Source organism: Colletotrichum phormii, assembly GCF_030913505.1.
Source record: "Colletotrichum phormii strain CBS 102054 chromosome Unknown BDP81scaffold_13, whole genome shotgun sequence".
In the NCBI taxonomy this organism is placed as follows: Eukaryota; Fungi; Ascomycota; class Sordariomycetes; order Glomerellales; family Glomerellaceae; genus Colletotrichum; species Colletotrichum phormii.
In genome coordinates, this window is record NW_026851455.1 from 663,897 (window position 1) to 689,624 (window position 25,728).

The window sequence follows — 25,728 nt, forward strand, 5'->3', positions numbered from 1 at the left end:
CATGAACCGCCTCCGGTGGCTAGCTCGTTGACGTCAAGCACTGCTGCATCTTTCGACCGGCCCGAGACTCGACCAATCCACATTCTACGTCTTCACGATGAGATGCTCACAGCCTTTCGCCGCTCTGCTGTCACTATGTTTCCTTTCCTCGAATGCCGTCTTCGCCGATGATACCACCACTGTTCCGATCTACCTGCCGCACTATGATGCGAATAGCTGGTCGCAGCTGCGGGGGAGCGTAGTTTCAAGTGTACGAGTCCAAAGCTGCTCGAGCTCCCTTTCGACTGCCATTGCTGTGATCTAACAATTGCGCCATTGTAGAATGCCAAAGAAACGACGTATACCATCTTTTGCCCGCCACAGACATCACCTAATTGCGACCTCGCCATCGAGTTCCCCTTCGTCTTCTCCGAGGGCGAGAGTACGCTTCAGTTCCACGGCACCAAGACATCAACTCTGTAGGTTCTCGGCTCCCCGCAACATGCACATAGCTTGGAAAGGAGTGGGACGGCTAATCACGACGTGACGGAACAGCATCGCCGATTTGGGCTGCACATTAAGCGGAACGACAGCTGCGACATGTTCAGGATACTCGAGTCTGAAAAGCGGATACATTAACGGCAAATTGACGGGACCGACCGAAGTATCGTGGACGTCGACCATGACCGGCTCTGAGGTGGAATGGGGTATTTTGACCATGGCTGAGGAGCCCGCGGCTACAGCAACTCCAGCGACGACCACGACCGCCGACGACTCGAACTTTGACGATTTCTTATACACGGACAGCCTCTCGCCTTCATTACCTGCCGAGACTAACCCGAGCGCCGCTCCTCGTCTTGGCCGCAGCTGGGCTCTCGTCGCATCATTATGCAGCATGGCAGTTGTTGCATTGGTGGTATAACCGGCGACGTTTCTACACGCCCTCGGGCTACAGAGCCGGGGCATACTATACCCACCAGAGCAATCACGAATGATCTGCTACCCGAAATCCGAAAGAAAACGAAATAGAAAGCGGCATTATCATCATGGAAAGGAAGCATACGAAGCAGACCAAAACTAGGAACCTGGATCTTGGGACAACGATTTGAAGAGGGTAATGCAACCTTGGAGCTTTGCCCTCATGCCAGCGTAAAGGGAGGGGACGAGAAGGGACGAGGGGAGAATCGTTGGCGAGCCCGTTGTCTTTTTTTTTTTTTTACCCACAGAGCTTTGTCATTTCTCGCAATGCGCTCCCTTTTGGAGTTATACCCCGTATCGGCGTTGTATTATTTACGGTCAAGGGCTCAACGGCAAATATAAACATGGACAAGAGAGGAGGGGACGACTCCTAATCCTGTGATTCTCTGTGCAAACAATTTCATCGAATGTTTGTATCGTTTATCCACCGAGAGAGAACATGTCCATCAAAGCAACCTGTTACGCATGTCATCGTTTTAGAACGGACGAATACTGCGAGCAGTCACACGGCAGACGGAACATCCGTCAAATTGGTCCGCAGTCCTGCGTTACGCTCCACACATTACGGTATCCGCGTGGAACGCAAAGATTTGTTCCGCTCGCCCCTTAGACGACCATCGATTCTTCACAGAGCAGGAGGATGACCGGTATAACGTGATGGATTTGAATTCATGAACATTAGAAACTGTCAGGGGGTATGTATGTTTTTACATGTTGAGCAAATGGATGCCTTTTACCAAACGCCGGTTACGCCTTTTTTTCCCCGGATTCCATTCTACACAAGACGGAAATGCCAAAACAGCAACACAGCGCTCAAAGCGCCTGTGTATGTACATTTCAAAAAGATGTTTCCTGCGCCACTTTGGTTCGGGACGGTGGCGGGAGGCGGCTCAGTCGTCGAGTTGGTGGTTGAGTTTGTGAGGCTGGCGCGGTGCCTGTCAGCGGTCGGTTTTCCCCGTTTATTGTTGACCGGACGCAGGACGCAGAAGGACGCAGAAAGGGATTTCGACCGAGGTTGCCCGCACGAAGAAAACCTACTGGCTAACGACAAGACCCTGGATGATTTCGAGCGCGCTCATGGTCTGCCCGAGGCCGTAGCTGCCGTCGTCGCCGTCGACGTACCACTTCTGCCCGCACGTCACGTTGCCCGCCGAGGCCTCGCACACTTTGGCCGCCGCGAGCGCGCTCGGGACCAGGATCTCTTTTACCTCGGGCAGCAGCGCCGGCATGACGACGGCGGACTGCCACAGAAAGCGCGAGAGGTAGCCCTTGAAGGTCTTCATGTCCGTGTTGCACGTGCCGACCATCTCGCACGCGGGCTCGTACATGATGTTTGTGCTGTTCTCGGCGAGCGAGAAGAAGCTCTTGCGGGCTGTGGCGAGCATCTTTGTCGCGCGGTCCGCCCAGAGGACGTCGCCTGTGTGGTTTGCCATCACGGCTGCGCCGTAGAGGTAGATGCCCGTGGAGTAGGTGAAGGAGAGATAGTTTGTCTTTGTGCAGTTGTCGCGCGAGTCGGCGCCGTCGTAGACTTTGAGGTCTGCGTCGAGGAAGCCCACGGCGGCGGACCAGTCCCACACGTACGAGGCCCAGTCGGCGTAGCGGGAGTCGTTGGTCGCGGCGGCGAGGCGCGCGCCGAGCTGGAAGAAGCCGCCGTTGCTGACGCTGTTTTTGTAGTTGAGCCCGTTGGGGTTGGACTCGTAGATTTGCCAGAGGAGTCCGCCGCCGCAGTGCGTCGTGTTCCAGCGGCCCGCGAGGGAGTTGAAGATGTTGCGGCCCATTTGGAGCCATTCGGGGCACCCCGTCGAGGCGTCTGGTTCGGGGAAGTTGCGTTCGGCGGCGGACATGACTGCGAAGCCCCAGAAGCCGAGGTCGTCGTTTCCTTCTTCGAGTTCGTGCTCGGGGGGCATGAAGTCGTAGTTGGGTCCCGTGTTGACTTTTGCGGTGAGGGCTTGGGTTAGGACTGCGTTGTAGGTTGGGTCGCCTGTGTAGTGGAAGTAGTCCATCATCATGCCCCAGAGGGCGCCGGCTTGCCACCAGTAGTATGGTTCTGGGAGGTCGCCGACCATCTGTGGATGTGGTGGTGTTCTTGTCAGTCTTCTTTGATCCTGACGTTTGGAATATTACCCCCTTTTGTGTGAAGACCTGGAATGTGTTTCGTCTTTGGGAGTTGAGATAGTCATACCTTGGGATCACTAGAGACGTTTCCGTTGTAGTAAGACATGGCGCCGAAAGCCAGACTGCCGGCGATGGCCTTGACGGAGTCTTGGGGCCTTGTTAGCGAAAACCTTGGGCCTGTATACGGGGAAGAACTGTAGACACCAACCTGCGTTATTGACATCGAGCGTCTTGGGCGATGTGAAGGCGGAAACCGCCGTGACAGCCACGGAGGCGATGAGGGCGGGCTTGACGAGGACCATGATGTTGCCAGGACCTGATCTACAGACTTTGCGCCGGTTGGAATGTCACCGTTCTTGATGGAGATGATGTTTCCGAAGAGACCGGCTATTTAATCCGCTGCCTTTCACAAAGGAATGTTTCAAGTGTACAAACACGGGGGATACTGGGTCAAAGAAGGACGTACGTAGGGTGAGAGGGAGAGAGAGAGAGAGAGGAACAGTAAACCTAAAAGGAATGACTCTTTGGTGAAGATGACGAGAGAAACAAGCAGCGGCGAAACAGTTCACGAGAAACGAGAGAAGGTTAAGAAGCGAGAGTAACTGCACATTGCGTAGGTAAGGTAATAAACAGGAAGGAAAAGTATCCGACCTACATACAGGGCAACCGAGGCGTTCCTAATGCTATTAATGAGCACGAATAAGAGCAACGTCACAACCAGGGGGGGTTGTTCAGGTCCCGGCGCGCGGTTCGTGAGGTGGCACTAAGGGTATTGAGGGGTGAAGTTCAAGGAATAGACGGCGGCTCCGGCGAATGGGAGCTCTCGCTGGCCTTCTGGTTCGACTCAGCCCACCTTCGTCCCATGTTCATTTCTCTTTTAGACTTCTTGACAGCTGCTCGAAAGAGTCTCGCTGTTCTGTGGCAGTGGTTCGGACAAGGCAGGGCGCGCAAGGGGAACAACGAAAAAAAAAAGTCTCCTTGTCCACATAAATCCCGCCGGTCTCCTCCTGACCCTTGGGGCGGTTATGAACTTATGTGTGTGGACAGGGGGGGGGCTTTGACTGGGTAAATCCCCATGTTTTGAGAAGCGCGGCCGGCCTTTAGTCAGGCACACGCAACCACAGACTTGCAGATACACGCAATGTTGTCACTGGGCTGAAGAGCTGAGGGTTGGTTGGTGGTTTGACTGGTCAAAAGGGGAAGTTCCAACGGGACCAGAGCCGCCGAAAGGGGGGAGGAGGGGGATGCGGGAGAGCGGGGTGTGGGCGGTTTGTGTGGTTCTTCTCAATGCAAGCTTACAATGAACAAACTTGCATGAAGAAAAGGGTCATTTTGAATTGTGATTGACAAGACAGCGTTGTACCGGGACAATCTATGGCAGATCAGAAGAGGACAGAAGACCTCTGGCCCCTCTGAGGGTTTTGCTGTTCAGTGTTGTGTTCAACAGGTTCAGACGTGTCCCAAGGCCAGCAATAACCAGGCAAAGGATGTCGGCGATTGGGTCAATGATTGGGCGCTTGTTTGGAGGATGGGAGTCAACCCATGGACGGGATGATCTACTCGAGAGCCGCTAGCTCGGGTTACCGTTACCTCCAGCTCGACACATGAAACAGCGACGGCACCCAATTTTAGCCTTTGCCTAATGGAGAATGGGCGGGGGGCCATCGGCATCCGTGAGATCCAGTCTGACCAGATGATTGAAGGAACGGCGGTTTTTACACTGAATGGTGGCGCCGTGCCGATTGCCGGGTCTCACCAACAACGTGGAAAGAGGGACGGATTGGTTCTCGAGGGCGTTTCGCTGAATGGTCATTTCTCAATCAAACCAAGCTGGTCGGTTGAGCGCGAGCTTCGAGGTAGGCAAACCTGGCAAGGTAAGGTGAATAGATTTAAGCCAAGGCCTGATTTGAACAGCAGCGAAGGAAAGTTGTTCAGGATCTGATCAGCATCAAGATGTCCAAGATAGGTTGGTTATCGTGACAAATTTCACCCGGCTTCTTCATGCAGTTGATATCCATGATAGAACATAGTTGATACCTAGAAGATTGCGGTCAATTGTGTTGTCTAGCGTGGCTCATCAAAATATCACGTGACCATGTGGGGGCGGCGGATGCTTGAAGCCATCACGACCATCTTGCAGGCTTGCTGTGTTAGGTGGGATATGAACGCTGTACACAGACAGTAATGCAGCATTATGAGATAACGAGACAGATATCATTCGCCTGTACTCCGTAAGCTTGTCACGACGAGAAGTATACTTTCAGATCGAAAAAGAAAAGAAAAAAACAAATGGGCCGATGGAGGTTCGAAAGCCGGCGTCCTGAAATAATCCGGAGCATCACGGACTAAGTCAGCACGTCACGACCTTCTCCCCTCGACTACCAAACTAAATGGCCCATTTGTTGGAGGAGAAACACAAATCGTTGCCTATATTTCCCGTCGGCCTGTCGCCTGAGGTTGTAGGTTGATACTGCTCAAACACGCGCGAAGTGCTATGTGCCGGGGCTCAGGGCCACCAAATTTTCTGCTTCCCTACTATTATTATTATTATTATTTCTTGATTTAACTTTACAAGACTTCATGCAACACAAAGGTCACAACATAGGATCTGCTCTCGTATGATACAGAGTCGATGGATGTAAAGACTTCTCCCACCCCAATGTGCACTCAGCCAGGCTTCTTTCACTCATTTAACATTTCTTACACGCACACACACACACACCGAGTTTCAGCTAGAGATGAGTCAGATATCCGGGACGTTAAGTTACCGTGCATACTCACTCTGTCGAACCTGTTGCCAACTTCATGTTCAATAAGTTCATGACGGGTTGCATGAGGTCGGCTGCCTTCTGGGAATATATACGTCCGGATAGTACCAATATTTATTTCTGCTATTAGTGATGCGAAGCAACTCAATTCGGAGTGTAGTCACTTTTAATCTGAAATTAAGAAAACCTGCGCAGTCGGGGGGTACCGATCCAGTAGGTGGTGATTCCCTTTATATGGATCTCAAAGTGACTCACTCCGGTCTCTCTATAAGCGACTCATCAATCCTTCAGGTTAACTGATAATATAGCTAATCATCATCAACACTGCCATCTTCAACTCAAAAAGTAATCAAGACACGCACACCTATTGATCACCAACTGCTCAACCCACACCTCAACACCACAATGTCCCAAAACCCCCAACCCCTAATCCACATCAATGGCTACCCCGGCACCGGCAAACTCACAATCGCCCGCGCCCTAGAACAAAAACTCGCGCCGGGAGCCCGCCTCATCCACAACCACCTCCTTATCAACCCAGCCGACGCCGTCCTACACCGTACCGAACCGGGCTACCAAGACCTCCGCAAAGCCATACGCGGCACCGTCTTCGCCGCCCTGGCGGAGCATCCGTCGACGCGCGATTCGGTCTACATCTTTACCGACTTCCAGTCGAGCGATGCCGTGGGGTCCGCGACGTGTGCCGAGTACCTCGAGGCGGCGCGGGCGCGGGGGTGTCTGCTTGTTTCGGTTGTGCTGACGTGTGATGAGGGTGTCAACTTGGAGAGGTTGGTGAGTGCTGAGAGGAGGGCGCATTGCAAGATTGTTGATCCTGAGCTGTTGAGGTCCTTTCGGGCGGAGAGTACAATTCATCGATTTGAGGCGAGCGATTCGGTTGTTGCTTTGGATGTTGATGTCTCGAGGAAGACGCCGGAACAGGCGGCTGAAGAGATTCTTGATCATGTCCTCCGTATGCAGAAACAGACACCGACACATGACACCTAGTCTCGAAGTAGTCAAAATAGAAAAACTCAAGTTGGGTTCAACATAAGCATCTAGTCCTCATGTCCTTATAACTTTCCACTTTCCTTTTTTTCCCGATCGAAAACATCCAATGCTACCTTTTTCTTTTTGGCCGTCTTCTATCATCTATCAATGCCTCGTTATGAACCGTCCCATCTATGCAATCACCCCGTTCGCCGCCGCTTCCTTCTTCTCCTCGTCCGTCTTCTATCATCTATCAATGCCTCGTTATGAACCGTCCCATCTATGCAATCACCCCGTTCGCCGCCGCTTCCTTCTTCTCCTCGTCCGGCTGCCGCCCAGCACCGCGAACCTCGGCCAGAACCTTGGTAATAGAAGCAAGGAACCTCGTGACCTCGTCCTCGGTACCGATCGTGATCCGCAAACACCCCAGGCAACCATGCTCCTTACCGCGGAACCGCACCACGACGCCCTTGTTCTCCGCAAGACGCTCATACACGGCCAGCGCCGTGACGTTGTCCGGCTGCCCCGCAGCATCCAGCATCTCGTACAGCAAAAAGTTACTCTCCGTGCCGCCGCGCAACCTGCCGACACCGGGAACGCGGGGAAGCTCAGCGATGATGCGGTCCCGCTGCGTCAGGATCTTGGCGCGGTTCTCCCGCATCACGGCCAACCCCTTGTCGGAGACGGCGTACTGCGCGAGCGCGCTGGTCGGCGTGGAGATGTTATACGGCGCCTTCATGGCATTCAAGAGGCGCACGACAGGAGGGGCCGCAAAGGCGGCGCCGAGGCGGATGCCCGCCATGCCGAACGCCTTGGAGAGGGTCTGCATCACGACGAGGTTGGGCCACTCGAGCACCCACTCGGCCATGGAGCTCCCCTCGGGCGCGAAGTCGATGTAGGCCTCGTCGAGGACGACGATGCCGTTCCACGTCGGGTGCTCCAGCACGCGCTGGACGTCCTCCTTGGCGAGGACGGAGCCGGTCGGGTTCCCGGGGGTGCAGAGGTACACGAGCTTGATGTTGTTGTCCGGCTCGCTCAGCGCGGCGAGGATGCCGTCCGTGTCCATGCCGAATTCGGGGGCGGCTTTGAGGGGTACCTTTGTGATGCCCACGTCGTTGATTTGCGCCGAGACGGAGTACATGCCGTAGGTGGGCGGGCAGGTCAGGATGCGGTGTTTGCCGGGGGCGCAGAAGCAGCGGAGGAGGGCGTCGATGGCCTCGTCGCTGCCGACGCCGACGAAGAGGTTCGAGGGCGTGAGGTCCTGGTTCGTGTGGGTGTGGGTGTTGCGGAGGCGGCAGAGGAGCTGCTTGAGTTCCGGCTGGTGAGGGTCCGGGTAGCGGTTCAGGCCCTGGAAGTCGATGCCTAGGTTGCCGGCCTCGAAGTCGGGCTGCAGCGAGGGCCCGTAGGCGTTTTCGTTTGCGTCGAGGAGGACGTTTGTGCCGTCATCTTTGTAGTCGCTGAGGCGTGGTGTTAGAGAGAGAGAGAGAGTGTGTGTGTGTGTGATTTGCTTATGAGAGTCTTGTGAGTGAGTTTTTTGGTGATTGAGAACTTACTCTCTTGCGCAGCGATAGGGCTCGAGGGCCAGGATATTCGGGCGCGCACACGTTTCGAGGTTAAAGGGTGACATTTTGGCTTGGATGTCTGGAGAATGACTTCTGTTGTGAGGACAGTGAAGCAGAGTAAGTCCTTATATCGCCAATCTCTCTCACTCGTACAATCGTCGACGTCGATTTGAGTCAACTCTCGGCCACTGTAAACTGGATCCCGACAGCTGGGCCCGCCGACCCCGGAGCCATACGTCGGCACCTGCCCGGACCTACGCGGGTCATGGAAGATGGCAATTGGCCAATGGGGATTCGATATGGTGCCTCTCTCATTCATCCGAAAAAATTGATTTGTGAGATACTCACAGGGCTAAGTGCCGATTAAGTGATACTTTGTGTGGCAAAGCTGTGGAGATATCAAATTTTGCCCTGTTCTAATTTCGGCTCAAAGCGGGCACTCCGAAGCCGTTGTTGAACTCGGCATCGGCTCAATTCCAACGTGGCACATGGTGAGAAAGTCCGAAATGGTGAAGCCGACCGATGGTTTCAAGGCGAAAGTCAATATTCACTGACGACCTTCAAGTGAGTACTGATTCGTCATACTTGTGATTTCGGGTTTCCACAGAGCCGCAATCTCGGAAATAAGTGAACTGCATATAAAATAAGCACTTATATTCCATTTCTCACATGAATGTGCATCTGGAAGAAGATATGCTAAAGCATGTCTGCATGCTTCCAGGCTAGTTCAAAAGCTTATTCGGGTCCCCAAGTCTGCGTCATCTTTAACGGACAGCCATCTGATATCTTCACTATATCCGTACTTATACAGCCATACAGCTGAATCTCCGAGTTTCGATCCAACTCGCCTTTTGGGGCTCAAGATCAGTAGATGATCATGTACCACGATCTTGCTACTCGCCAACCCGGACTTATGCCCCGCTCCTAGGCCGGGTCCGCGGATCAACTGGCATCGCCTGCATTCAGGCCGAATATGAATGAGCACGCCAGCGCCACGGTTTGGTCTAATGTCAGGGCCAGCCTTTTCTTGAAATACGGCAATGTCGGCTGTGAGTAGGTAGGTAGACAGTAGACAACAAACAGTAACCCCGCACAACTCCTAGTATGCAGGACGAACCAACGACTCCCCAACCCGTCTCCGGGAACCAAGGGGATATCCAACATCGTCCCTCACCTGCCGGCCGCAGCTCTCGCGCCGGCAGCTCAACATGACCAAGCTAGTGCTGGACCGATGTGACGGCTATGGAGTTCAATGAGGCCTTCCCCAACTTATCCCTCATCCATGATCGTGAAGCGGCATCCCCCCCCCCCCGGTCAAAGATCTGGGGAAATTGCAGATGTCTGGGCTTTCTTCTACCGAACTCCGCATTACGCGGGTTCGTCACCGCTCCCCCGCGTACAGGGCGGGAGAGGGGGAAGCTCCTACTATCTACGATCCGGTCCATTTCATAGGCGGCCATTCTTCGTCCGTCTCTGCATCGGTCGAGCTTCCCCCGCACCTCCCGATTCTAGTGTCCCGGATGAAAGGACCTACGGCCCATCATGACGCAAGGATACGAAGCTATGGGGCAGAGCTATATGAACATCGGTCCCCAGATAATGAACCTGTCTAGTGGTAATCGTTCGTCCTGGTTCCCGCTGCTCTTACTGGCGTTTCCAAAGTGTTTCTCCAGCTGAGCGTTTTCGTCCTTCGAGTCTCTTACCGCCGCGATGCTCCCCCTCCTCGTCGCAGCCCTGGCCTCGGTGGCTACAGCCTCCCAATGCGGCCTCAAAAAGTTTGAGAACCTGGTGGCTTTCGGCGACAGTTACACCGACGAAGGCCGGCTCTCGTACTTTATCAACAACAACGGCACCGCCCCTCCGGCCGGCACTCTGCTGCCGCCGAGCAACTCGACCGCGAGCGGCGGCTACGCCTGGGGCCGGATCGCCGCTAACTCGACGGGAGCAAAGTACTACGGCTACGCCGTCAGCGGCGCCACCTGCTCCAACAAGATCATATCGCGCGACTTTGCCGCCATCAAGCAGCCGTTCCCCTCGGTGCTCGACTACGAGATCCCGGCGTACAAGGCCGACACGGCCTTTGAGGCGCTCTACCCGAACCGGAAGGCGGACAACACGGTCTACGCGCTCTGGATCGGCACAAACGACCTGGGCTACGGCGCGTTCCTCACGGACACCAACGCCGCGGGCACGACCATCTCCAGCTACGTGGACTGCATCTGGGAGGTTTTCGACAACATCTACGAGACGGGCGGGCGCCACTTTGTCCTCTTGAATATCGCGCCGCTGGAGGAATCGCCGCTGTACGCCGCGTACGCCGCGACGGGACCGGGGAAAAGCGGCTTCGGGGACAGTCAGTTCTGGACCAACAAGACGGCGTACAATACGACGGAGACGCAGTTCAAGATGCTCGAGTACAGCACGAGCGTCAACACCATGTTTGAGTATGGCGCGCCGTTCCATCTGCTCGTCAAGAAGCGCTGGCCCGGGGCGAGCTTTTCAATCTTTGATGTCCACTCTCTGCTGCGGGACGTCCATGATGACCCGTCGAGGTACCTGTCGTCGCCTGCGAACGTGACGGCGCCGTACCGGACGTGCGATGCGGTGACGAGGGCTTGTGTGAACTCGCCGGAGGCCATGTCGAGCTTTTTGTGGTATGACGAGTTGCATCCTTCGGAACGTGCAGGTAAGTCTGGACTGTTAGCGGGCTCTTCTTTCTGTGTGGACGTTGGGCTAACGTGAGCGATTTTGAAAGACGAGATTATAGCACAGAACTTTATCGACGTTGTGTACGGCAACTCGTCGTATGGCACTACATATACGCCATAAGGGCCTTGTATCCGGTCAACTAGTCTTGGATAGGGTTCCCTCTCGAGTAAGCCCATGGGTTGCAATAAATATCCGAGGCTAGAATCACTGAAAAATGGCGTGAAGCGTTTATGATGTGCGTCTTGAGGGAACAAGAGCCGGTGTGTAATGGTAGGAAATATGCGGAGTACAAGGGAGTCGAACAATTAAAGCAAGCCCCATCCATCCGTCCTGGTCCTTGACCTGGTATCAGGGCGTCTACGTAGCTTTCGATGAAATACCTAAGGTATGCCAGACCATGTTAGGTGCTCCATCTACGACCAAGGCCTCTCTCGGCATATGCCACTCAGATGGACTCATCAAAAGCTGCCATTCCACATCGCTGCAAGCCATCTGCTACGCTTCCGTACTCACTTGCGATTGTGGTATTCCGTACTCCGTGATCTCTCCGTAGAGGATGTCTTCAACTTGTCAATAACAACAGCAGCTCCTTCTTGACAAGCTCGAGGAAGGTGGAAGGAGAGGGGAGACATGACCCTTGCGAGGTGCAGGCACATCCCTGTCGTGGTGACTGTGGGTCTCACCGACAGTCCAATGAATATGCAGTTTCACCTCGGCTCTTGCAATTCCTCGATTAACGTCCCGAGGTACGTACTGACCACCTCCGGCATCTTCCAGGTTCCAAGCGTAAGCCCCCTCCCCCCCTCCCCCCCTTCCCAGAACGCCCCGCCGTTTCTCAAGCTCCCCCCCCCCCCCAGGGCCCAAGGGCCCATGTGCCCATGTGGAAAAGCAACGCAGGAAAATTCTGTTTCTGCCTTTCCACGTCCCTCTTGCCTACGAATGCCTGGTTGACACCTCACACAACACGATCTGGGCACACCGACACCCCGATATCTCGCTCGCTCCCTCATTTCTCACACACCCAGACAATATTAATCGCCGGACCGTAACTGGACTGGAACTTTAGAGTCTAGACAAGGTTACCGCCGCGCCGCCACACCCGCTCTCACCTCGCCTCATCTCGCCCTCACCGCACACCGACACACCGATACCGTGCCGTGCCGTTCCACGTCTGGCCTCTCTCTCTCTCTCTCTCTCTCTCTCTCTCTCTCTCTCTCTCTATCTACCTCTCTCCGCTTGATGCTCCACGCCCACCGTCACTCACACCACGGCCGCATCTGAGGTCATTTCTATTGTCCTGTCTCGTCTTGTCAAACGTACGCAAAGGGTTGCTTTGCGTCCTGTCCCTTCGCTTCCCAACCGCACCCTACCGTGCCGTCTTGCACCAGTCACCCACCCCTTCCGCTCCGCGTATCCTTCCATCTCACCTTTACTTCCCAAAGGTACCTACCGCGTGGGACCTTGCCAGCTTGCCTGCCTTATCCAGGCTATCCAGCTCGGCGTCGTTCCTGATTCAAGTGGCAGCCCGGCGCGAGACCACCACCCGATTGCCATCTGCTTGCTTTAGTCTTGTCTCACCGGCCCGCGCTGTGGCACTCTTTGGACCCTTCTTGGCTCCTTCTTTTCCACATTGGAGATCGTTAATCCTCGAGCAATTACGGATACGCATCTCACAATCCCTTCCTGCCTCATCTCTAACTGGCAACCCTCCATCTGGCGCCCCCATCCCTCCACGTCATCTCCCATCCATTACCGGCACCTAGTCCTTCACCCTTTCTCACCGTACCCATCTCATTCACTTTGAACCCCTGGTTTCTACATTCTCACACCCCCGTGTGCTCTACTTTCCTCTACTTACTGTACCTGCTGAGAGGTATAAGGTAGGTTAGTGGACGAGTACGGACGAGACCGAGACAAACAGGGCCGGCTTCATCCCAGCCTCCAAATACGCCTTACCGACCAGCCAGGCAAGCCCAAGTGCAGAGAAAGGAATTGCTGGATTCGTTCCGTATGCATGGTTGTACCTTAATACGAAATACATCCATCACTAGCAAGACGCAAGCCGAATCAATTCGCTCATAGGCCAAAGAGTTTGGCTGTCAGTCAATCGGTCACAGTCTATCTGAGAGACAACCCAGCCAGAGCCCGCCCATTGACGGTTGTACCCCTGTCCCCCACCGCCCATCACGCACGTCAAGCAGGCAAGCAAACGAGCCAGTCATCCCGCCAGCCTAGCAAACCTGCGGCCCGGACAGGCCAGGACCACCTCGCCTTACTCCACGCACTCCTCCCCGCCGCCCGCCGTTCTTCTCTCTTGTTGCGCTCGACTCGACGAAACGTCGCCCGCTGCGGCAGCGCCTCTCTCTCTCACCTCCTCCGCCCAGTTTAGGCCAACCCAACCAAGCCCAGCCCAGTCCAGCGCGAGACAACAAGCGAGCCAGCCAGCAACCAAGCCTGGCTAGCCAGCCCGTGTCTGACGGAGTCTCAAGCCCGAGTCTATTGCTACAGTACCTTATCCGACTGGGCTCCTTGGGCCCGTCGCGTCAAGCCCCGTCCCCCAAAACCATAATAATAATAATAGCTCCGCGCCCATCCTATCCCATCCCGTCCCAGCCATGTACGCTCCCGGCTACGGCTTCTCCAATGTCCCTCCGAACTTCAACACCGGCGCCCCACCTCCAAACCAGAACCCTCACATGCAGCCAGGCTCTGTCCCAACCCAGCCGGGCCAGCAGATGATGTACAACCCTAATCAATTCGCTGGCATGCCCGGAGGCCAGCCCGGCTTCGTCGGCGGTCCCAATCCCGCCATGATGTCGGGCGCTGGCCCTGCAGGCATGATGCAGAACGCCGGCATGCCACACATGGCTACCAATGGTCAAAGTGAGCTGCCCCCTTCCTTGCCCTGTCTCTCCCCGTTTGTCGCGTGCGCCCACGTCTGCCATCGAGGAGAGAGTCTCGTATCTGCGTCACGCCCTCTGATGCTGTCCCGTGGCAGTCGCAGCATGCGTTGCCCGTTGATGATCGAGACAAAGATCGTGGTGCCACGAGAGCGCGTCCGTCTTGCAGTCACTCCCTCACCGTCATCATCACCATCTTCCACACACACCCGCCAAACGACATGGCACCGCAGCATCTTCCAGCATCTATCAACGGGAACACGTGTTTGCTAACGTCAATGTCTCTACCAGTGGCCTTCCAAAACCCTTACCAGGGCAATCCATACGGCGGCAACATGCCCGCGCCGGGCGGCCAACATCCCAACTTTGGAGGAATGCAGGGCTTCCCGATGAATGCGGCGGGCATGACACCTCAACAGCAGCAGCAGATGATGATGCAGCAACGCATGCAAGCGCAGCAGGCACATCAGCAGCAACAGCAGCAGCAAGGCCAGGGACAAGGAAATCATGGAAACCAAGGCGGTATGCCGTTGGGCTCGACGCCTCAGAGGCCGATGAGCGCGGCGCAGGGTGGACAAGGTTCTCCGAACAATGCGATGCAGCAACAGCAACAACAGCAACAGCATCAGCAGCACCAACCTCAACATCCTCAAAACCCTCAGCAGCAGCAGCAGCAGCAGCAGCAGCAACACCAGCAAAACCAGCAACATCACCAACAACAGCAGGGTCAGCAACAGCAGCCGCCGCAACCGCAGAACCAGCAACAACAACAGCATCAGCAACATCAGCAACATCAACAACAGCAACAAGCTCAACATCAACAGCAGCAACAGCAACAGCAACAGCAACACGCCCAGCAGCAGCAGCAGCAGCACCAACAGCAGCAAGCTCAACAGCAGGCCCAGCAGCAAGCCCAGCAACAACAACATCAACAAACCAAGCCTCAACAACAGCAACAACAGCAGCACTATCCGACATCGCAACCTCAGTCACATGGTCAGACTCCTGCGGCTTCAGCGCACCAGCATTCGGCTTCCATCGCGTCCGTAACGACCCCGCAGACCCCGACATTTCCTCAACACAACCAAAACGCGACTGCCAATGGCACATCGTCGGTATCGACGCCCCTGAGTCCCGGCAGCGAGTCCCGCGAACAGGAGAGATTCTCATTGTTGTTGGAGATCAACCAAGAGCTGTTGTTCGAGTCGATGCAGCTGCAACATACGCTGAGCGAGTTGAAGAAAGAGACACCGGGGGAAGGAGATCAGGCGAGGAAACCGACCCAAGAAGAGGGGTCGGTTCAGCAGGACTACAGCCAGTGAGTGACCGAGACAGACATGTTGTGGAAAACAAGGGAAAGCTGACATCCTTTTTCACAGTTGTATGCGACGACTTCAAGCGAATCTTGCATACCTTGCCGCGTTGGCCGACCGCAAAGGAAACGTGCAGGTTCCTCCATCGCCCGCCTACCTGTCTTCCCCGCCGCTAAACATGGCGCTCAAAATCCGGAATTCAACGCCGCCGGGCGACATTCCCGAAAACAACCCCGACCCGATGACAGACCGCGAGGAACGATCCAAATACCTGACTGAGCTGTACAGAAAGCTGCAGGCGCTGTTTCCTCATGCGGACCCTAAGAAGGAGCCACCGTTCCAGGCCGCGGGCCGTCCTCAGGGTCAACCGGGGCAGCAGGGACAAGGTCAACGGCCGCCGAGCCACCACGCGAGCCCCGCCATGGCTCAAGCTCAACGGCCCATGCAAATGCAGAACATGCCCGGGGCACATCAGCAGCAGGGCATGTCTCTATCATGATCAAGGCGTGGGGAAGCTACTTGGATCGACCGCAGCGATTGGGTAACATGGCGGCGTTCAGGTCCCTAGGGTGATGTACAAAAAAGAAAAAAAGTCACAGTTTTGGCGCGGGTGGCGGACTTTCCCGCTGGCACCCTCGAAGTTGGAGAGAGCCGTAGCTGGAGATTTCCGCTCTAGACTTTTGTTGAGTTTTTGGAGCTGTACTAGGTGCAATTGCGCGGCGTTTGATGGATTTAGAGGAGGCCGTCAGCCAAGTTTGCATAGACTATACTCTTTGGAGCCAACGGAGTTGCGGCATACTGTGCGTCTTATATAAGGTTGGCATGGGGGAAGCACATTGACTGGAAAGAGGTGGACGAGACGAATTAAAGATTGGATAATGTACAAGGCCAAGCGCTGTGTCCTCTTGTCAATTGTCACTGATGTGTACTTGCTGGATCCTCGTGACGCCAGAATCCGATCGGGTCTGTTTTTGACTCGGGCCGGTGACAACCGATACCGAGACAGCTTCATCAACGGCCGTGCCATTGCTATGCGTTTCTTGTGGCTTTGCAGGCAATGCCTGACAATGATTGTGGTCACTAGTGGACGGGAATTTAGAAAAAGGTGCTGACGTGTGTGCCGCCAACATCAATTCTGCTTCTCTATTCTGTTCTTTGGCTGGATGACATTTCGATAGGCGTAGTAGATATATGCCCCACAATGAAGGATCTATGTATCTGTACTCGAGGTACACATATCCGTACGGAGGTGACGGGTATATCTCCCGGCTACTTCAGAGTCCGGTCCTATTGTGACAGAAGACCTTGTTCACACTTGGATTTTATCCGTAATGTGTCTCCGTACAGAGTTGCGCTTGGGGCTCTTGCGCAAGGACGAGAGGTGGCGGAAGCCGTAACGTAAGGAGACCTCATCTCGCGCTGGTCCCGAGTGAGTGGCATGCATACCTTACACGTCTGTGGGTTTCCAAAGGCCGTGAGCAGTCTCCTCCCCCTGTCTATCGTCATGGGAATTTGGGTATATGCAGTCTGCAGGATTATTTGGACTTGGGATGGAAACGTAGGGAATCTGATGGGAAGCGTGGAGATCTGAGACGTTGGTGGTGATGATCTCTATGGTCTCTCTACTAAGCACGCGTCCATCCGTGGATGATGTACGGAGTATATTCACAGGTCTGCTTCAATTTTGCTGTGAAGGCTCAAGGCCGAGGACCCTTTTGGTGAACGTCCCCCTCGTTGGGCTGGGCGTTTGTGGATGCGGTTGGGTACTCGGTAATACCCGGTAAATGGGAGGAGGAAGATGGGGGGGAGACAAATCACGAAATGATGAACTGTAGTGGACGTGTCCTCCGGCCTCCTAGGTGTTTAATTCCAGGGTTTTGTCATCCGGTGGGTCTTTTGGAGGTTGGACTGTTGGATATGATGGATTGCAGATGGGATCACGGAAATGTGCCTGCCGTCGTGCAGCACGCGTGGAAGCTTGTTTACCGTGCAGATAACCTGCAGGCAGGAGAGGCCCAGGAGGGAGCTCGGGGGAGGGGGGGGCTATGGCCCGTGATTGGATCGTTGACGGGCGCTAGTGGTGTCCCGTACCTTGCAGAAAGTGGCTGCTTTTTTTTCTCACGTGCCTTTTTTGCTGCTAATTTCGTCCGAGCTTTCGAGATGATTCGTTGTAAACTTGTAATTTTTGGTGTGGTCTGGTCAATTCAGCCACGGGTAGTCATTGGGTGCTTTGTTTCGTTGGTGCTGTTGATCTTTTCGAACCGTTGATGCTGGGAATAGGGGGTTGCTGATGAGAATTGGCATACAAACGAGGTGTTCATGATCAAGTACGGAGTACGGGGGACGGATACGGATAGGCGAGTGACGAGTGATGTAAACAATTCCCGGGTTACACGTCAGACAAGAGGGCGAATGAGCGCGTTGGATCTGTCCGGCGTCGCGGTTTTCGGTTGTGAACGACTACCTACCCCCGCCCCTTGGCCCTTGGGAAATTGAATTCCCCTCTCTTGCTATCCGACTCATATGAAAATGTTGTCATCAATTAAACGGTTCTTACCCGGGCATCGCGCTGTTTGTCAACTCCCTCCATGGCATCCGGGCCTGCCTATCTGCATACTAGGCAATGGTTATCCGTACTTCATACTCCGTACTACCGTAGGCATTGCATCTTGTTTGCAGACTCCCCTTCTCTCATGCCCGCCCTGTGTTGTGTGACCATTGAAATTCCAATCCTCAAACGACGAAAGGGAAGCGTGCAAGTGGTAAAAGAACATGCCACAGCTGGGCTCTAATTAGTTCCCTTTTTTTTTTCCTCTTTTTTTCCCCAGGACGGAATTTTCTCTCTGACCGCTCAATTACATTCCAGACCAGTCGAGATTCGCCCAATCCCCATTGCCAACGCAACCCAATCTCATCTGATCATCACCCGCTCTCCCCTCCTGTGTTGGCCCCCCCCCCCCCCCCCCCCCCCATCCCCCCCTGTCGCACATCCCGCATTCTTTTCTTGTCCATCAGACCAAGACTTTTCAGATCACCGCAGGAGCACCACCACCACCACCACCACCAAAAAACCGCCACTAAGCCCTTGGACTGGAAACAAACGCCTCTTGGTATCCGCGGTGATCTTAGGTAAAAGCACACTTGAGCTTCGGAAGCTACATACGCTAGATGGCTACTTCGTAGAGGAGGCGAACTCTTTGGCCCTGGCAACGTCTAAATTGCGTGACTGCTCAGCTGTGGCTGCCCTGCCTCTCGTGTCTCTCCGTTACCGCTTCCCCCTTCCAAAGTCCACGTCTCTCCCGGTGGCACAGGGCCTGTATTCGTACATCGAAGGTCCAAGTGAAGGAGTTACGGACAATAGAGGGAGAAGCTGCCTCCTGCTGCCGCTGCCGTAATCTGCGAGAATAGACCAAAGGTGCCTAGGAGAGGCTGCAATTGCTAATCGGCATCCACCCTGGGCTGCCCATCCCAGCGTTTCAGCGTCCTTGGCCCCTCGATGAAACGACATAACCACCCGACAATGGATAGGAGCACTTGACCAAGTTGACGCTGACGCGCCTGCAGGCCCAATCCCCTCCTGTCGCCGTCCAATCCTTTCTTGATTCTTTCCAGGTTGATTCTTCCAAGTTCCTGGTCTCCCTCCAGTTCCCATTCAACTCTGAAAGTTGGCTTACCTACTCACCATCACCCCCGACTTCGCTGGCGGCTCGTTCAAGGAGGCTATCCATCAGTGGATTCCACCCGTTTTCCTTTTTTCCCGCTGCTGCGCTGCCGTGTCGTTCGTTACCCGATACCCCCTTGCTCTCCATCGAACAAGGAAATCGTTGGAGGAGATATTTCGGGGGCCCAAAGCCACACCCACCCGCCGTTGCACCACCAGCCAGTCACTTTGTTGGACACAACCACCACAATCCCGCACCGAGTCTTGTTCTCTCTGCTTGCTGTGTTACCGCTGCCAACCTTGTGCACATCCCTGATCCGCATTGCCTGTGGCTTTCGAGCTCACTCTCCTGCCGCTCGCCCTCCTCCCCCTACCCGTTCGCAATTCATTGGGTACGACAGTCTTTCGGCTCGCGAGCCGCCCACCGAGAACGTTGAACCATATCGAGCCCTCGAATTCGGAAACTTGTCGAGAGACGAGATTGCCCTGCGATTTTATGAGTCTTGGAAACAGGGCCACGGCCGCGCGCACTCGTCGTTGACCGTCCTACGCATACTGTGGGATCCCCTTCGACGAGTCCACATTCCAGTCACCACTGTGATTTCTTGTTGCCAAAACACCAATCAAGCAGTTCGGGCGGCCTGGCCATGGACCTGGCGCTGCAGCAACGGGATGAGGCCGACCACAACACCGAGCTGACGCATGCCAAACCCGACACGAGATCCGCCGCCGCCGCCAAAGCCAACCAGGACGACGACGACCACCGGGAGACGACGCCCAAGATGTTGGCCCACGATTCCATGGTTACCGTCAGGCTTTCCGAGCCGCCTACCCTGACTCTCGACACCAATGTTGGCCCCGAATCCACCCCGAGGAGGAGACCCAGCACCGTCAGGATTGAAAAGCTTCCCTTCCCGACAGAGAGTCTAGAGGTCAAGGCTCAGGATCAGCCAGAGGACGAGACCGACGATACACCACCGAGTGACCCTACGACACCCTTACCTGTCACGAACGCTACCCGGAATCTTCAAGACGAGCTTGTGGACTGCGAGGACGAGGCCGAAGAAGAGGGAGACCGTATAACTTCACTACCAGCTAGGGGAACCCTTCTCGAGACGCCCATAGAATTCAAGAGGTCAGAGGTATACGAACAAGAAGAAGAAGAAGAAGAAGAAGAAGAAGAGGACGAAGAGGAGGTCAACTGGGACGAACTGCAGAAATCCGAAGCACAAGAACCTAGGGACGCGGATACAGACAGAGTAAGTGCATATTGTGGTACCCCCAACAACAGCAACTTTGTCGAGGCTTACAATTCCTAGTCTACAGCCATGTTGCTGGCTATGCTAGAGCAAGAGAACGATAAGCTGGCGACGAACCCCAAGACCATCAAAGTCCAAGCCGTGGAACAAGTGGCCGCTTCCAACCGCCCAAGACCACCATCAATGGCACAATTACGGCACATGGTCCACGGGCCAACACCACCGGCCTTGCGCTACTCGATGCTCCCGCCGCCGCCAATGACCGATCTCGAGTTTTACGCCGCATTGGTCAAGGACTATCAACAGACGGCAGCTCGATTGCCAACGCTTCTATCGAACAAGATACGAAAGGGCATCCCTCCTCCGCTACGAGGCGTCGTATGGCAGAGCATGGCAGGTGCGAGGGATTCGGCACTCGAGGAACAGTACGAGCGGTTCACGGGCGAGTCTAGTCCCTACGAGCCAATTATCGGCAAAGACCTCGGTCGGAGTTTCCCTGGAGTCGACATGTTTCGCGATCCCGAAGGCGACGGACAACGCATGCTCGGTCGGGTGCTCAAATGCTTCAGTCTCTACGATTCGAAAATTGGCTACTGCCAAGGGCTGGCATTTCTCGTTGGCCCTCTCTTGATGCACATGCCCGATAAACAGGCGTTTTGTGTTTTAGTCCGGTAAGTGTCAAAATCCCAAAAAGCAAACCCGAGCGGCCGCTCGACCCCACCTCTCCCGATTTCCTGGGAAAAGGGGTCCGAGAAAAAAGCAAATCAAGGGTTGGACGCAAATGCAAATGCAACGTCGAGGCTAACATTGAGATGGGCAGATTGATGGAACGATATGATCTGCGAAGCTGTTTCCTGCCAGACCTGTCAGGGCTGCATGTCCGCATCTACCAGTTTCGAGAGCTTCTTCGAGAGCACATGACACCAGTATCGAACCATCTGGAGGAATTGCAAGTCGATCCGGCGTACGTTTCACAATGGTTCCTCAGCTTTTTTGCTGTTACATGTCCCCTGCCGATGCTGTTTCGCATCTACGATGTCATCTTTGCCGAGGGGGCCCCGGAGACCCTGATGCGGGTCGCCCTATCCCTGATGCAGAAGAATCAGGCCCGGATTTTAGCGTGCACCGAGCTCGAGGATGTCATGCAACTTCTCCTTTCGAGGGGTCTGTGGGATTGCTACCATTACAACGCAGATGAGTTTGTGCAGGACTTTGTCAGTTTATCGGGCGTTGTCACCAGAGAGACATTGCTATCGTTGGAGCAGGGGTACAGAGACGCGCAAATTGCTAGCGCTAATGCGGCGCGTTCCTCCGACGTGACCACTGCAGCCTCCCGATTCCTCGGCCGCATTTGGGCTTCCTCCACCATCATCTCCCCGAAGTCCTCCTCCACCCTCAGCCCGGGCCTCATCGCTCCGTCACGGCCTTTGAGCATGCTGCGCAGGAGCACATCGAAGCAGAGCCTGGCCTCCACCCTCAATTCGATGGAAGCCAGCTCCGTCAGCGTTCTCAGTTCTGCATCCACCGAAGCCACCTCCGTCTCCCGAGATTCATCAAACACCGACAGCGCATCCATCCGCGAATCGACCCCCATCCCCAGCGGCAAGGCCTTCAATGGCGGCAAGAACAACAAGGAGAATGCATTGCACACCCAGATCGAAGACCTCCTCACTGCATTGACCGAATTGCAACGAAACCATGCATCACTCGCAAACGAACTCGAAAAGGAACGGGAACAGCGCGAGGACGATAAGCAAGCCGTTCGGTCGCTACTGGACGGTCTGCGCAAGAAGGCCAGCAACGACTCTGTCGGTACCGATGCGAGCGTCGATACTCTCAAGGCGACTGATGACCCCGCAAATGAGGCACGCGAGGGAGGCGAGGGAGATGTGTCCACTGCCAAGACCAGCGAGCAGCAGGATGGTCCCTCCCCAGGAGACCTATCTCAACTCCTCGATAACGTCGAAGAACGATTCGGACGCCATGGTAGCGGCAGCGTCGAACGCCGGATGTCCAGAGGCGAATCCAAATCGCAAATGCAACAGGAATTGCAGCAACTCAAGGATCAGCTCGCCAGCGCGGTATCGCAATCACAGGACTACAACCGGAAAATGCACGACCTGGAACAAGAAATTACCACCCTAAAAGATCAAGTGCGGGAATCCCACTCGCACACACGCATCTTGCACCAGGACAAACAGCGACTGGAAAAGCAAATACACACGATGAGAGCGCGGGCATCTGCCGCCGGTGCGGAGAGTAATACTCAGCCCGAAGGTGACTCGCCTGTGAGGAAGAGTTCCGCCAGCGGTGCGAGCGGCTTGAGAGAGTTGAAACTTGGTAGGAGCACGTCGACTCCATCTCAAGCTGGATCGATATTCAGCAAGCGTTCCTCGTCAATGCCAAAGCCTCACGACTCGACGCCGCCACCGACGGATGACCAACATGAGGCATTGTTATTGCAGCTCGTTGAGGCCAAGACTTCCGAAGCTATAGCTAGGCAAGAGGCCGAAGAGACAAAACAGAAGCTTGAAAGCTTAAGAAAGGCGTATAGTCTCGTCACCGGAGAGCCGTCGCAGTCACATCCTGCGACAACGGCGGCAGGAACGGCAGCATCAGCTGCCATGGGCGTCTTTGGTCGCCTTACAGGAGCAGCGGCAGAGCCCGCCAAACCTGCCGCGCCGACGCCCGCCCCAGCAGCAGCAGCAGCAGCAGCAGCAGCAGCAGCTCCCGCGCCCGCGGCGGGAGGATTCTGGGGTTGGAGGAGATAATCAGGATCCGTTCGACCTCATTCACGACCACATCGGCGTTCCAAACACAACAAAATTAGAGGAGCATTCGGAGCATCTAGACCATTTTGCATTCCGGTTCTGGCAACGGGTACCAGGCCCGTCTGCTTGTCGTAGCTTTATCACTGCATTCTCAATAACAGGGCGAGATGGCGGCTTTTTGCATCTGTGGAAGTAGGCCTCTGCTCCACACGCCTGGGGGAGCATTTTTCTACTTCTTCTTCTTCTTCTTCTTCTTCTTCTTTCGAAACAAACAACCCATTGCATGGCATTGGCATTCTAGACTGTTTACTGATTTTTATTATTCCATTCATACCATTCATGGCATCGGAGTTGAGGAAAGGGCCACTGTCCAGACCCCGACGGCTAGAGCGGACGGAAACTCGTCTCCGCCCTTTATGAAACTAGGGATGTCCGTCGGCCCCATTTGTTTTTTTTTAACACCCTCTCTCTCCCCCCTCCCCCTCATGAGCAGAGAGGGCCTGGAGGTGACTGTTTTGGGGGAGAGAGGACTTTTTTGTCACGTACAGATAGTATCAGAATACCAGTGGGAAGAAATCCAAAGTCATGAAGGATAATAATCAACACCATGAACTCACGATACGCTGCAAAGTGAGATTGAAGATGTGTCCTTTCGGTCTTGATTAGTTTTTGGGCGATCTATCATCTGGGAGAGAACTCCGTAAGCCTGCAAGGTAGCTGCTCAGTGCTAGCTACCCTTATCAGTGGTCTGTGAGTATACCCATGCGGCGAACCCCTTTTTCAATTGACCCGTTTTGGCAACATCGTGGGTCTCTGATGTTGCATCTGCAGCAGTTTTGAGTTTGCAGCGTTTGCTTGGCTTTTTTGGGCTCCCATATCCGTAAACCCATGTCATCCATACCGGGCGGCGGGGAGCCTCAGGTGTGGCGGTGCGATGCTACGATGGTGGATGGTGTTGTATTTTTCCACATGTGAAAGCTGTGGCGCAGGGACTGGGATATTGCTGGTTGAGAAGTTCAAGTTGCTATGGTAAGGAGTGGATTTCGGGAGGAGACGAAGAGCAAAAGAACAGAGCTATTTTCATGCTCTGTTTACTTTTTTGATATATCGTTGTCCAAGAGACTGACTGATGGATCACTTTTGGGGGATGGGGGGATATGGATTTTGGTATTCTTTCTGCTTGCTTGAATGATTTTATCGTGTGCGTTTGACCGAGACATTCTCGCATAGGAGGTTTTGGAAGCCCTTTTCTCGGCTGGATAGATGCAGCAGCCACAATTGCCATACCTTGGATAACGAGGGTACACGTGGTCTGAAGAAAGAAAGCTCTAATGTTGGATGTCACTTATAGTCTGTCAAGCGTCAAGCGACAAAAAGTCATCGTCCTTGCAAATCCATAATCTATCAATCGGCGCCAGCGTTTGGCACGTGTAAAGGCGCGGGCCTGGAGCACGCGCGGCAAAGACCGGGCGTTCAGATCCGGTTCACGGCCGGTTGGTCGCGGGGGACGGACGGCCGGTGCGAGCTACGACTGAGGGTTTTTTGTGGCTTGTATGCGGACGGAGAGAAAAGTTCGCCTGACGGCTGTAGCTTCTTGTTGTTAATTGGGGCCGGTAGCCCGTTGCTTGGTGCTTAGGCCGTTGCTGGCGGCGGGATTATAGTGAACTACCTTGAGGTAAGGTAGCCCTAGCTGTCGTATCTCGGAGGTTATTAGTGATCTGCTGGCAGCTCGTTAGCTGTCAAAATGTGCTTGGGATGTCCTGGATCAGAAGGTTGGGCGTCTGAGCAACGGATAAGAAGGCTCTTTGAGGTGGTAATGTTTGGTAGGGCCAAGGTGATATCGTGAGTTTTTTGTTTTTGGTTGCGTACGGATAGTGCTTGGGTGGAGGGGCTGAAAATGGACGGGCCACACGGCGGCGCTAGGGGAGTGGGTAGCTTGTGAAGCTAGGACCAGGCTCCCTCTTCCCTCTCAATGTGTTCTGTGTGCTTCTCCAACCTCTTTGGGCAATGTACTACGAGAGGAGGGTTGGGTGAATGAACAGGCTGGCTTCTTTGGTAACCTGGAACGGGAATACGGTGGCTTGCATGCGTGGCCCGTCTGTAGTTGTGGCACGGTGATGAGGACACAACGGCCAGGCGCTGAGGTGAAGAGGCGAGAGGGTGGCTGGCAGCATCAGATATCAGCGAAATGCCATGGTTTCAGGATTTCCAGGATTTTTGACGTGCTCCCCGGTCGCTTCAGCCGCTGCGGTCACTAGTGTAGGCGGAATACCTGGTGGGCAGCTAATTCTAGACTTCTACGGAGTACGTAGTATCAGCAAGAAGACTGGGAGCAATGGGAGCAAGAGAGAGAGAAATGCAGGAGCACGTCACATGCCGGCTGCATAGCTAGCGCCCAACGATGGATGCTACGCGGTGGGATGACGCCAAAGACGGAGGGGAGGGGGAGGGGGAGGGAAGACCGACATGATACATCGTCATTGGGTCCTTGGGGGCGGACGATTTGTATGGCGACAGAGCCCCTTGAAGCGCGTCTTGGGAGCCCCTTGGGAGCCCCTTGGGAGGTAGTCGATGGGTACCGAGCGATTGGTTGCTGTGGCATAGCTTTTGCGTCATCACAGGTCGGAAACCAAGCTGGGTACGCAGTAACGTACGGGCACTAGCCACACCCCGACCCGCCGCCCCTCTCCCTTTTTTCGTTCTCCGTCTGCGTGCTTCGTGCTACT

General features: G+C 54.8%; 8 protein-coding genes across 8 annotated transcripts; 5 read left to right on the forward strand and 3 right to left on the reverse strand.

Annotated features, from left to right (window-relative positions):
• Positions 1–97: 97 nt before the first annotated feature.
• BDP81DRAFT_322824 (uncharacterized protein) lies at positions 98–901 on the forward strand (the record flags this gene model as incomplete). Its single annotated transcript, XM_060584731.1, has 3 exons — positions 98–250; positions 322–458; positions 535–901. The coding sequence occupies 3 exons, from the start codon at positions 98–100 to the stop codon at positions 899–901; spliced, it is 657 nt and encodes a 218-aa protein (XP_060443763.1).
• Positions 902–1,991: 1,090 nt separating this feature from the next.
• BDP81DRAFT_395626 (family 76 glycosyl hydrolase) lies at positions 1,992–3,374 on the reverse strand (the record flags this gene model as incomplete). Its single annotated transcript, XM_060588085.1, has 3 exons — positions 1,992–3,023; positions 3,140–3,219; positions 3,281–3,374. 3 exons carry the CDS (start codon positions 3,372–3,374, stop codon positions 1,992–1,994), a joined length of 1,206 nt encoding a protein of 401 aa, XP_060443764.1.
• A 2,659-nt stretch (positions 3,375–6,033) lies between these two features.
• On the forward strand, positions 6,034–7,086 carry BDP81DRAFT_351658 (uncharacterized protein). Its single transcript, XM_060586216.1, has 2 exons — positions 6,034–6,053; positions 6,149–7,086. Exon 2 carries the CDS (start codon positions 6,246–6,248, stop codon positions 6,843–6,845), a length of 600 nt encoding a protein of 199 aa, XP_060443765.1. The 5' UTR covers positions 6,034–6,053; positions 6,149–6,245; the 3' UTR covers positions 6,846–7,086.
• BDP81DRAFT_351659 (histidinol-phosphate aminotransferase) lies at positions 7,044–8,568 on the reverse strand. The gene is made up of 2 exons (XM_060586217.1): positions 8,381–8,568; positions 7,044–8,284 (listed from the first exon to the last, which is right to left on the reverse strand). Exons 1-2 carry the CDS (start codon positions 8,452–8,454, stop codon positions 7,108–7,110), a joined length of 1,251 nt encoding a protein of 416 aa, XP_060443766.1. The 5' UTR covers positions 8,455–8,568; the 3' UTR covers positions 7,044–7,107.
• A 1,129-nt stretch (positions 8,569–9,697) lies between these two features.
• On the forward strand, positions 9,698–11,676 carry BDP81DRAFT_472722 (uncharacterized protein). The gene is made up of 2 exons (XM_060594627.1): positions 9,698–11,075; positions 11,145–11,676. The coding sequence occupies exons 1-2, from the start codon at positions 10,100–10,102 to the stop codon at positions 11,216–11,218; spliced, it is 1,050 nt and encodes a 349-aa protein (XP_060443767.1). The 5' UTR covers positions 9,698–10,099; the 3' UTR covers positions 11,219–11,676.
• A 2,918-nt stretch (positions 11,677–14,594) lies between these two features.
• BDP81DRAFT_323483 (uncharacterized protein) lies at positions 14,595–15,810 on the forward strand (the record flags this gene model as incomplete). The annotated part of the gene is made up of 2 exons (XM_060584800.1): positions 14,595–15,316; positions 15,378–15,810. 2 exons carry the CDS (start codon positions 14,595–14,597, stop codon positions 15,808–15,810), a joined length of 1,155 nt encoding a protein of 384 aa, XP_060443768.1.
• Positions 15,811–18,510: 2,700 nt separating this feature from the next.
• BDP81DRAFT_46215 (uncharacterized protein) lies at positions 18,511–19,369 on the reverse strand. The gene is made up of 2 exons (XM_060593862.1): positions 18,994–19,369; positions 18,511–18,941 (listed from the first exon to the last, which is right to left on the reverse strand). The coding sequence occupies exons 1-2, from the start codon at positions 19,118–19,120 to the stop codon at positions 18,577–18,579; spliced, it is 492 nt and encodes a 163-aa protein (XP_060443769.1). The 5' UTR covers positions 19,121–19,369; the 3' UTR covers positions 18,511–18,576.
• Positions 19,370–19,772: 403 nt separating this feature from the next.
• BDP81DRAFT_323202 (TBC domain-containing protein) lies at positions 19,773–23,002 on the forward strand (the record flags this gene model as incomplete). Its single annotated transcript, XM_060584776.1, has 3 exons — positions 19,773–20,231; positions 20,292–20,902; positions 21,052–23,002. The coding sequence occupies 3 exons, from the start codon at positions 19,773–19,775 to the stop codon at positions 23,000–23,002; spliced, it is 3,021 nt and encodes a 1,006-aa protein (XP_060443770.1).
• Between the last annotated feature and the right edge of the window lie 2,726 nt (positions 23,003–25,728).

Excerpts from the sequence above, each read along its gene's own strand:
- BDP81DRAFT_351658 (XM_060586216.1), top strand. The coding sequence starts at position 6,246 with ATGTCCCAAAACCCCCAACCCCTAATCCACATCAATGGCTACCCCGGC.
- BDP81DRAFT_351659 (XM_060586217.1), bottom strand. The coding sequence starts at position 8,454 with ATGTCACCCTTTAACCTCGAAACGTGTGCGCGCCCGAATATCCTGGCC. Across the intron at positions 8,285-8,380 it reads CCCTATCGCTGCGCAAGAGA|CGACTACAAAGATGACGGCA; the intron begins GTAAGTTCTCAA and ends ACCACGCCTCAG.
- BDP81DRAFT_472722 (XM_060594627.1), top strand. The coding sequence starts at position 10,100 with ATGCTCCCCCTCCTCGTCGCAGCCCTGGCCTCGGTGGCTACAGCCTCC. Across the intron at positions 11,076-11,144 it reads GCATCCTTCGGAACGTGCAG|ACGAGATTATAGCACAGAAC; the intron begins GTAAGTCTGGAC and ends CGATTTTGAAAG.
- BDP81DRAFT_46215 (XM_060593862.1), bottom strand. The coding sequence starts at position 19,120 with ATGGAGAGCAAGGGGGTATCGGGTAACGAACGACACGGCAGCGCAGCA. Across the intron at positions 18,942-18,993 it reads CAGCGAAGTCGGGGGTGATG|GAACTTGGAAGAATCAACCT; the intron begins GTGAGTAGGTAA and ends GAGGGAGACCAG.